The sequence below is a fragment of the Chaetura pelagica genome, unplaced genomic scaffold, assembly GCF_000747805.2.
Source record: "Chaetura pelagica isolate M959 unplaced genomic scaffold, ChaPel_1.0 scaffold39, whole genome shotgun sequence".
Classification (NCBI taxonomy): Eukaryota; Metazoa; Chordata; class Aves; order Apodiformes; family Apodidae; genus Chaetura; species Chaetura pelagica.
Genome location: NW_009954614.1, coordinates 1,289,062 through 1,300,929, shown reverse-complemented (window position 1 = coordinate 1,300,929; position 11,868 = coordinate 1,289,062). Strand labels below are relative to the sequence as shown.

The window sequence follows — 11,868 nt, the reverse complement described above, 5'->3', positions numbered from 1 at the left end:
GGAGAAGCAAGCTTCAGTAAAAAAAAAAAAATAAAAATGACCTTTTCATAGATCACGCTTGGTCTGGGGACGGAGTACTGAGCAAGCTGCCCATTATTTCTCTCTCCAATGAAGCAGAATCACAGCAGAAAGTCTCCAATTTGATGTTTAGGGATTATTCCTAAACACCTTTAAACACATTTCAAACTATGTCTCTGAAACATTGTTCTCTATTTGTAGCTGCCTAAGCTAGACTGTTAAAATCTACCAGGATAAATACAACTTAACTAAGCACCATTTTTTGCCAGACGCTACAGATCTTCGGTTATCCTATTCCTTCTGTCCCTATCCAATGCACCTTCTTGCATGACTTCACACCTAATCCAAAACAGTATCTCACTCTACAGAACATCCAGGATACATACACCTATTTTAAATCACCATTAAGTGATTCAAGTAACTCTATTTAGCTTATAAGAAATGCTCCCAGAGTCAGTTTAAATACTGACCAGAGCTAGTTCGTTTCTGCCTAAAAAAGGCCCAGATCCAAGTAAATCAATGAATAACTTTTCCACATGTTTTTTGATACTCTGGTGTTACTATGCCTGTGAACTTCCTTAGAAGTGCTTTCTAAACATGGGCTTGAAGGAGAGAGAAGGAAAATTCTCTAACCGGCAGATAGAGAAGACTTAAAAAGTGAATTACATTCCTCTTTTCACCTCAAGACAACCCCGTTGCTAGCAGCAAAATGCACCCAAGAAGATCAAAATACTCTGAGTCATGAAAGGGGGCAATGACCCCAGCATCACTGCTGGATGCCACCCCTGCCACAACCATAGCCCAGCTCCTGGAATTTTCAGCACAGTTTGACTAACACTTCTCTGCTTCGCACTTACACTCCAAACTGTTGCATACAACTGGTGACTGCTGTTAAGCAGTTACTTCCCTCCACAAATAAGTGGCCTCTACAGAAGGCAGTGTTTTTTCCTCTTCATAACACTGAACCCCACTTCCAAAGCCCCTTAAGCAGGCCTTCTGGCTGACATGCCCACTCCAAAGAAAACTATCTCAGCTATCTAGGTATTTCAGCAAATAGGTGTAAGGTTCCTACCTTGTGTAGCCCAGAAAATGCGGACAGCTGCAGAAGTCACATCTTTGCTCTTTACCCAGCTGTTGTTGCGGTGCCTGCTCCATGCAGAAATGACACAGAAGTAATCCCCTCTGTCACTTTCTGAAGTCCACTGGATTCGTAAACTGAAGGTGTCAACAGACTTTTTAGAGAAGATTATTTCCCCGTTCTGAGTCCGCTCTCTGCTTCTGTCCCCAAGCAGCAGAGTCCAGTCGGCATCCATCGTGGCCAGAAGTTCCTCTGTCACCACATCATCACTGCGCAGGCGCTGCCTGTAGTACCAGGAAACTGTGAAGCGGATGTTTGCTTCGGTGTCCTGTGCATTTGTGATCCTGCAATTGAGCTCTGTGGGGTCATCTGAAAACTTGGGTGTTTTAGAGGCATTCAGAAACACGTCATAGTCTGGCTCTGCAGGAGAGGAAACCCAGTAGAAAGAGGTTAGTAGCTACAAGTCGAAGGGAGAAAGTACCAGAGCTTATTAAGAGATACCACTAACTTCTAACTTTCAGTCTGTGCAAGCACCTGAACTAGAAGTCAAGCACCAGAATATGCATTTTTATCATGAGACCTGGGGACTGAGAACTTGGACTCCAGCTCTCAGAATCACGCCAGGTCTGACACAAGTATCCCTAGGCCTGCATTTCCAACGAAAACTTTCGATTCATATGTCTTGTCACACCATTTCAGAAAACTTAGTCCTAAGAGATCTTGTTGAGCAAATCATTGCCTTCTTTAGGCCTGGACCCCAAGAACCGAACCATGTACGTTCAGTTTCAGCTTCACCTTTTGCACCTGTGTGGGGCATCCTACAGCAACAGTAGACTGTCCTCTAACTTTGGACTTGACCAGACATTCCATTTCCACAGTTTCACTCCAGTATACAAGGTTATTTTCCATCTTGAAATGCCTTCTTTTCTACATTTAACCACCCCATCATGTCTCTACAAATGGTTTAAGAATATTTTAAAAAAAAAAAAAATCAATCCGAAACCCAAACACCTCACCCACCCATAGACCAAAAACAGGGGGCAGAGGCAGCACCAACAGCAGTGCACAGTAAATTTCAGAGGGCAGCATAACAAAAACTAAGTAAATTAAGAGTCAGAGATGCATGGATCAGAAGAGCTTCACAGTCTGGATTGAGAAGTAGGTGCTGTATAGCTATGAGGCTGGCAGGCCTCAAGCTTGAAAAGGAGTACCCGAAATTCATGGGTTAAGAATGAGGCTGTTGTATTTAAATCTGAAATAGCTGGCTGTCCAAAGCCTAGAAGCGATAAGGCAGCCACATGACTATTTTCTCTCAGACTACAAAGATAGTAATGGAAAAAGATAACAGCAGGAACCTCACACCATAAAAGAAATACATATTTATTTACTAGAGTTAGAATATTTTTCTGTCTTGCTGTCTACTATAATTCAGGAAAAAAGACTAGCTCTCCAACTGTTCAGCCAATACTCATCACATGGCTTTTACATTGCAAGTGTATTCAGTGCTCTGTATTTATTTCTTGCTTTATGCTTTATTTGGCATTTTGCCTGCCTAGAAACAATTAACCGAAGCTATAATTGGGACAAAGAAGGCAATCCAAAGCTAAAACTTAGGCTTAGTTCACCAATGCACCAAGATAATAAAGCATCTTAATAGAACCGCTGCGCAAACTGTTTGTGCACACGCACTTTTGGACTTCTGATGCAGAGGATAAAAAACAATTGTATCAAGCAAACTGGCTGCTGCTATGTCAGCTTGCAGAAAAGCTCTCTCACCATTAAGTGTTATGCATGCAATGTCCTTGCATCTAGCAAGAACAAGGGCATTAATACACACCAGATGCTAGTATCTAGTGATACTGATGGTGAGTTTCTGCAGTGTTAGGTAACACACAAGCATATAAGTACCTTTTACATAAGACCAGTGAACATGAGTGCAGATTTCTGTGCATTTTAAATATAAGTAAGGTAAAATAAAAAGAAAACACACAGAATGCCTGTGCTGCAACCAAGGCAAAGATTATTAATGGTGGCCAAAGCCCACTTTTGGTGCAAGTCCCCATCAATCCTACAGCTAATCTTCTCCAGGGCCTCATGATCTATTGCCCATGCCCTGCAATTTTCTCATTTCCCCTAATCTCCCCTTCCCACCCCAAAAAAAGGCCTCCAAAACTAAGTAATATTTTCATAGTAATAAAGACTATGAAAGTAGAAACTCTTCTCTTGACAGGAACACAAAAAGGAAAAAGATACAGGAAACTTAATTTCTTAGCAAATCACTTCAGGTTAGTTTTATTTGCAGTAGGGGGAATGACTGCTAACAAAGTTTTGGCTTTGACAGCACCACTCCAGATAGGCACTTCACCCTGACATACGCTCAAACAGAGGATTTAGAAAGAATAAAAGGCTGGCTGGATAAACCTTATTCCTTCACTCTGTCAGCTGTCAAAGAACAGCCACACTGACAGGTCAATGACTTAATATTCCAGCAGCTCTTAACTTCCATTAAGGAGGAAAAGATCATGAATTCTGGATGCAGTTGAAAACCTCAAATGCTAAGAATTTTTTCTTCTTTCCCTTGCACTAGCAATCAAGCACCTGCTGAAAAGCAGATTTTATTTTCTCCTGTTTCCAAATAATGTCAAATTGGAATGGAAAAATTAAGAAACAGACCTACAGGTACAGGCACTAAAAGAGAGTACACATGTGCATACAGTGCACCTGTGGATGCAGGAACATGTGTGCATGCATGCACACACCCAGGGTGGGAAGTTCAAGGTGCAATCTGAATGGTTTAATGAGGACAGGAAACAAAGACATTCATCACTTGCTCACTTCCAGCACACTTAAAAGTATACATGGAAAGTCATGGCCCAACTGCTTTGTACAATGCTACAATGCAAAATTCAAAGCCATTGTCATTGGGATTTAACCTTGTGACATAGCTATTTATTTCTAAAATCCAGGGTTCTGAGCAGGCTCTCTATATGCTGGCCTTATTCAGTACTTTTATGTCGGAGGAGCTCTGCCTTTGTAACTGGACAGAACCACTACTTTCTGATGACAAGAGGCTCTGAATGGGTACATTGAGAGGATTTAGGCCTGGATACTTGCATCCAGTGAAAGCTGGGAATAAACATCAAGTACTACAGCTCTGGCAGTTCTCTCCCAGTTTGTATCTATGTCCATTCATGTTTACAATATGACAAATTATTTGTGAATTTTAACGGGTGCAGGTACCTTACCTACAGCATCTGTAACACCATCCTAAGTTTCACTGCTTCTAAATTGAAGCTATTCTCTCCCTAAGATTAAACTACGAGGCAGGACAGGTAGGCTCACATACCTAGACCTACCTCTAAAATGACAGACTTCTAAGAAGTTTTGCTGGAGTTTCATTTTTAATATTACTCCCAAGTAACTTTACTTCTAAGGATATCTGTATAGAGATCTCCAGAGCTTAAGAGTCCAGCTGGGATAATGCAAAGCAGAACATTTACTATCTGCAACATGCATATGACACTGAATCACCAAAACAAGTGTTTTGGTAAAAAGGTTGTAGGAAAAGATACTGCAAAAAGATTTCTGCAGAAATGTTGAAGAAACATATGGAAGCCCCAGTCTCAAGTGTACAAATAATAATTTATTTATTTTTTTTCTGAAAGGCTGAAAATTCACTTATCTCTAGGACTGAATGATGAAAAAAGTACCACTCTGAGTGGGATGTTAATACTGCAGGAAAAGCTGTTTTAGTGGCCACTATGTTAATCATCACTGCTAGCATTAAGTTAGTCACAAGCAAGATCTCTCCCACTCAAAGTACTAAACAGCTATGTGACATGGTCTCATAAAATGGACTTGTGTGGTGAGGGAGAAGAATAAAACAGTATAATGTCATGTTCCATTCTAAATCCATCAGTAGGACGTGGTGTCTCTCATGATTAAAATAACAAAAAAAAACCAACAACAACAACTTCAAAAGCTAATAGAGTTAATTATGAAGTTTCCATTATAAATTTTTATGGTATATGACTCAAAAAAATAGGGGAAGCACCAGATGTCACAGTGTTTAGAGCTCAGAGAGAATGCCTGTTGCTGGATAAAAGCCCTGCTAATGACACAAGGGAGGTGAAAGGGGACAACATGACAACAGGAGTAACTTTAGCCCCTTGAAACAAGACAGGCTTTTAAGTTATACTTCCTAACTGCAGCCTGTTCAATGACAAAAGAAAGTGGAGTGCATGGGTGGGAAGTGTGGTAAGAGATACTAAAATCCTATAATGTACAAACCCAAATCCCCATAGAATAGATAAGTGTTTTTACATGTGAGAGAGATCCTAAATACAGATGATATATGCAAACAAGACAGAAACTAGCACAGACGAGATTCTGCCAGGCCCTCTCCCTTTTCTGTCTGATGCGACCAAGAAATAAGTGAGTGGTACATAACCCATTAAGTCTGAAAGTAGATCACTCACCTAATGCTGTCACCACCACACTGACGGGTGTAGATGTCCTCTCCACCACTTTATGCCAGCTCCCATTGTGCAGTGGTACCCAGACAGCTGCTTGGCAGAAGTAGTAGCCAGAGTCTTCAACATCCACATCACGCACCAACAGGCGATAGGAGTTCCTATCCACATGGCTCAGGCTGATGAGAGTTGAGTCACTGACAATAGAATCATGGTCCATGCTCAGCAAAACCTGAGCATCTGACAAGGTATCATCAGGTGATGCAGAGAAATACCACGTCACCTCTGCTTGGAAAATACCACTTCTGTCTGTTGTAATGTTGCATATAAGATCCAGTGAGTCCCTTTCAGTCACAGACACATTACTTGTTGAGATGACCACATCTAGAGCTTAGAAATTAAAAAAGAAAAATTCCAACAACAAAAAATATTTTTTTACTTTTTTTTTGTTTTTTCCATAAAGAATCTACTGTAAGCTATCCAGGACTTCACATTCTATTACAGAAGCTTTTGAAGTAGCTCAGTAGCCCTACCTTCAAAAGCCTGCTGGATACTGAGCTGCAAGATCTATTACAAGGGAAGTATGCATTATCAGTCAAGCAAGTGATGTATGACGAGGGCGGGGGAGGAAGGGAGGGAGAACAGGGTTTTTTTTAATTCAACAGCAACTGGTTCATGAAGACTTTGTCCCAATCACAGACTGCACATCACCTTCACACAGCTAGAAAATATGTATAGGATTTCCCATTCTCACTGGAGGATCCCAGTGTTTTGGGACTACCTCTCAGAAGAGAAACTGTCCACTGAAATCACTAGGAACTCCATTGTAATTTAACTTGTCTTCTGTTGAAAAGCTCTTGAGGTCTTGTTACAGAACACATTTAGATAAGAAAAGGCCATGGCCACACATTTGGACTCCTGACTGACCTCGTGTGTACTGGAGAAACATGAAATGGAAGCAAACAGAAGGCAGCCATAACTCCTTATACTGGTGACTTTTCTGCTTACTGCTCAACCAACACACTGGGGACTCTAAAGAAACACCAAAAGCCATTCAAAACATGTTTTACTAACTCCTCCACTGGCCAGTGAATATTTTTAATATACATGGCACATACAGTCATAACCAGCACTCAAACAGGACATTCTGCATTCTGTAGGTTACCAGGCTGGTCACAGCTTTGTAAAAAGAAAGCCATGAGATGTGTGTGGCCATGAGTGTCAAGGCCAGGAGTAGAAAAGCTGGCTCTAGTCACTGGTGAGAGGTGAACCAGAGGGGCTGTGCTTCAAGCCTGAGTGCCAATCACTCACCAAATTACTTGGCCACCACGTGTCTTCACTTGCTCATTCCTTCATTTTCTATTGCTTAAACATTAGATTAGTATCTCAGTGTAGCATGTTTCCCACAGTGTACAATGCAGTCTTAACTCAGGCTGGCAGACAGGGCTGCTACAGTAGTGGATCTTCTCAGATCTGTGACCAAGACCGTGAGGAAGAACACACATTCCTACCTTAAACAGGCAGTTGTATCTCTGGTGCAGATTAGTGACTGTTGTAAAACCATGTTCTACTACATTATAGGTACCCAACTGTAAAAGTTTTCTAGGATTATCACAAAGAATGAGAGAAAACATATAAAGGGCAGAGCAAAACCAAGCAGCCACAACTATTGCCAATAAAACCAAGCAATACTCATGTCACCACTCACCACCTAATAGCACAGAGCAGTCAAAATGAACAGAGGTAGTAAGCCCCACTCAAGTGGTAAAGAAAAGTCCATTGTCTGATGAGTATCTCATTGAGACATCCCTCACTGTCTTATCATGGGTTTGGAATCTGCAGGAAAGCTGAGTTAACTGAACAGACTAGTACCAGAATACAAGATAAGATTAATCTGCAAGGATAAGAACAGCATTTCTCCAAGGAACACTTCTGTCTTCATGAAATCGTGACAGGCATTCAGAATCTGGTAGTATATGCATACAGAGGGACTCAAAGAGAGTTCACCAATATGTATATTCTCAATGCTCGTTTTTTGGTTACAAACATGACTGAAGGCCTCACTTAGGGTTGCACCTGTTATGCAAGGCGCTATTAAAAAAAGACATACGAGAACAAAGTGTGCCCAAAGATGTCATGATATTACGAGACAGAAGTGAGGGGCAAGTAGATAGAAAAACAACAACAGGAAAAACAAGCACACTGTTCCACAAGTAATACGTCCATGAATTTTCATTATACTTTTAAAATTTTTGTTTCTACAATTCAACTCCAATTTACAGCAGGTGAGAATGAGGGAAATGCTGCAACCAGGCATACCATTCACAACTCAGCTTCATTTCAGCATGCAAGTGCAGAGGTTTCAGATGTCAGAACAAGACATTCTTCAAGTCCTACTACCAGATGTGAGGGTAAAAATTTCCACAACAGTTTTCTGGAGAGTAACCTATCCCATTTAGCGTAACTTCAAAAAAAAAAAAACACCTTAATGGTCCTGCAAAATGTCAGTGCTGCCACTAACTGAACTAAAAAGGATTAAAAAAAACGTTAAACAAAACAAAAACAAACAACCAAACACCACTACCCCCAAAAAAAACCAAAACAAACAACACCAAAACCAACACCCCAAACCAACAAAAAAACCCCAAAACGACACCAAAAAAGCCCACAAACAAAACTACACACCAACAACACATTAAAAAACTGCTCTATTACTGATCCTGGCCATTCTCATCCTGTTCTCTATCACTGATTAAATGCCACCTACTTAAACAAAACTCTTCAAAAGTGCAACAAAATCAAGAATTACAGCTCTTAATTAAGCAAGCTCTTCTTCAGCAGTGAGCATCTGCAAGCTTTACTGTGTAACAGACACCCTGAGAAAGAGGTAGCAGATTGAGCTGTTGAATTTCACAGGGTATGTGCCATTAGGATACTAAAACTACATCCAAATGTAGTTGGCAAAAAAAATAAGCAGTTCTCAGTTATAGAACCACAGAATGGTTAAGGTTGGAAAGGACCTTAAAGATCATCAGGTTCCAACCTCCCTGCTGTGAGCCAGGACACCTCACACTAGACTGCACAGGCTGCACAACGCCTGTTCTCCCAATAGTAACTAAAGTATTACAAAAATGAAAATATACCCTTTACTGTCTGAACACTTCTAAACTATCATCATAAGCTCACATTTCTGAGGGACCACCATTTCTGTTTTTCCTCCTATTGAGCGACAAGATGCATCACTCCCTGCTTTCCTCCTCCAGCTAGCGGTGCTAATGCTACTGCCATTAAGTGCTTAGTGCATCTACTCCTGAAATTTATATAGGCAGAGATATCTGGATATCCTCAGCATAGCACTATTTGTATTTTTGTCTCCTTAGTTAAACATGCAATGATGTGTTTAACAGAAGAACCATTACTATCCTAGACCGCTGCCAACACAGTGGAGCAATCAAACCACTGATCCAGTGTCAGTGATAAAAATCACTGGATAAGTTGTCCTGTTGAATTACCACTGCCCTTCTCCTCCCTCTTGATCCTTCTATGCTGTTTTAATAAACAACTTACAGAGAAGCTTCATATCTGTCACTGACTCACAAGACACTTCTACAGAGGAAGCGCAGATACTTCACACTATGGGACAACCCTATATTAATGAGAGAACAAAGAGGAGGTTTGGGATGAACAGGGTTAGATACAATGTTTATTTAAGAAATATGAAAACTAGAAGCTGAAGTGAACTAAGGATGAGATAAAATCTACGTCTAGGCATCAAAGAGGTTCCAGTCAATTCTTCCACAGCATCATTCCCCTTCTCCCCAGAATAAAAGCCAGAAAAATTATGCCAAGCATTTTCTATCAACTTACATGTAAAACAGACCAGCCATCCAAACAGCACCCTAGGTTCTCCTGGAATGTATCCTCACATACTTCAGCTTACTTTTCTGTTCTCAAATTATCACTCTGGACACAGCACTGTAGTAGCTATGAGCTGGGACCCCAGCCCATCAGTAACACTCACCAGTCCGTTGGATTGCCACACTCGCTATCTCCACGCTCTTCTCCTGAATCTTCTGCCATGAATTATCTGCCCCTCTCACCCATTCACTCACAAGACACCTGTAGGCACCTCCATCCACTGACGAGGCCTGAGATACAGATAACCAATATGTGTCATTGGCTCCTGTGTCCAAGCGGATGTCTCCGTTACGGTAGCGCTCTTCATAGCCAGGACCTGGCTGGAATCTGCCTTCATGAGTCAAAGATAGGATGTCCTGCCAAGTCAATCCACTTTTGATCTGCCAAGTCACGTGCAGGTGAGTGTGCTCCAATGAGGTGGTAACTGCTGAGCAGCGCAACTTGAAGGAGTCACCCTCAGACAGCCTGAGAGACATCAAGGAACGTGCTTTCGGACCACTCACTGATAAGCCATCAGAAATCACTATTTAAAGAAAAAAAAAAACAAAACGACAAAAACACACAAGCATCATAAACCAGAAAGCAAGCAGAGAACATCCACACTGACCTTTTAAGATATGAGGCAGTAAAACTACAACAGAGCAACACCTGGCCAATCATTCATTCTTTCACATAAATATACTCCAGGAAGAAGGAAATCCAGATGAAAATCCATTAAAGGAAGTGCTCCACTTTAAACAAGCCAAGACAAGCATATACCTTTATCATTCCCCTTCCTTTAATTTCTCATCCAAACATCATCATTCTGACTACTCCCCATCCAGAACCATCTTGATTTTCATGGGAGTAAAAGATAAGACACTTGAAAAAAAAAAGATCATCCAAGTTGCTACTGAAAAGCCCTTAATGAGAGAGCAAAGCTAGGGCATGACAGCAGTATCAATAGGCTAAAGTGGAAAAGGAAGATTACTCCCTTCATATAGAAAAAACCCCAAATTACACTGTAAATAAAACAGAGAAGATAGGCTGTGAGGTTAGCCTCTCTATCAGGGGTTAGGGACATTAAATATTTGCAATTATCTTCAGAAACCCCACTATTTAGTTTTCCCATTTTTTTTTACATTTTTACTAGGAAAAAAAAAAAAAAAGAAAATGGTGTTTAAACAGCCTCTCTTAACTTCCTCATTTGCTTTTGCTATGATATTTCCCAATTATGGATTTTGGCTTTAGGAGAATTAAACAGGAACAGGAAGAAGAAAATGAAAATAAAAACCACAATGTTTTTAAGCAACAGAAATTCAACATTCTTAAGTATACATCCATAATCAGTATCAAAAACAAATTTAGAGCACACCTCACTCCTCAGAAATACCTTTCACTTGGACCTCTGCATCATAATTTCCCTGAACAGTGGCATCCGTACTGGGCGTAGAGCATTTGTATCTCCCTTGGTCAGTTGGCTGGATGTTTCTAACCACAAGTTCCACAGCGTCATTGCTGCTACGTCTCAGTTGGATATCTCCGTTGCCCACACGTTTTTGGTACTCCTCAGAGGTGAACGCAGGATCCCAGGTACTCACTATCCGCACAAAGTCCGTGTCCTGGGAGAACTCCCAGTCAAAGTTCTGTTCACTGGGACCATCGTAGTCACTAACGCTGCAAGGGATCACCACCTCCGTGCCAATGACTCGAATAAGAGGACCTCTGGGCACCCTCACAACACGCCCTGTGCAGAAAGCTAGGCAGGAGAGTAAAAGAAAGAAAACATACAGTTAACAAGTTACCAGGACAGACTTCAAAAAATATATATAAAGTTGGGCATTCAAGTTTGCAGAAAGCTAGAACTAGTAAGAGCAGTACTTTCCATTAACATTTAATCTCACTAGAGCAGGAGACCCTAGATAGACACACTGTTTTTAGTGCACGGTGTCTCTGTTTCATTATTTGGAAACACATTAGGTAATGAAATACTGAGGGAGAGAAATCCGTAAGGAGGAAAATCAAAGGAGAGAACTAGCCATAGATCCAATAGGTAGCAGTTTCTCTACTATAAGCCAAGCACTATGTAAGACACTTAAACATCATTAATAAGTGGTTTTCATTACTACATAATCTAATCAGGCATTTTTCTAAGTCTTGTGCTGACATCAGTAGAGGGTTTGGAGCAGGAAACTAAATCTCTCCCCTAGCTTGAGGGCAAAAATAGGTAGGTTGACATTCTCCAAAAATGAGCACAGTCACTTCTGCCCTGAAGGGTCACGGCTTGCCTAACACAGGTTAGCTTCCTTGCCTTCCTAATTGCTTTAAAAGGAAGAACCAATTTCAACAGACACAGTTTGCTTGAGCAGATTTCTGCAGCCACATGTGTATCTAGCACACATT

At 41.0% G+C, this 11,868-nt stretch overlaps 1 protein-coding gene across 1 annotated transcript in view; it reads right to left on the bottom strand.

Moving 5' to 3' along the window:
- Positions 1-11,237, bottom strand: part of PTGFRN (prostaglandin F2 receptor inhibitor) — a gene marked incomplete at its 5' end in the record, with an annotated part of 37,126 nt that extends 25,889 nt beyond the window's left edge. The window contains 4 exons of the mRNA XM_010005484.1: positions 1,091-1,516; positions 5,575-5,958; positions 9,590-10,009; positions 10,859-11,237. Coding sequence (XP_010003786.1) covers positions 1,091-1,516; positions 5,575-5,958; positions 9,590-10,009; positions 10,859-11,237 — 1,609 coding nt within the window. The remainder of the gene's footprint in view (positions 1-1,090; positions 1,517-5,574; positions 5,959-9,589; positions 10,010-10,858) is intronic.
- Positions 11,238-11,868: the final 631 nt, after the last annotated feature.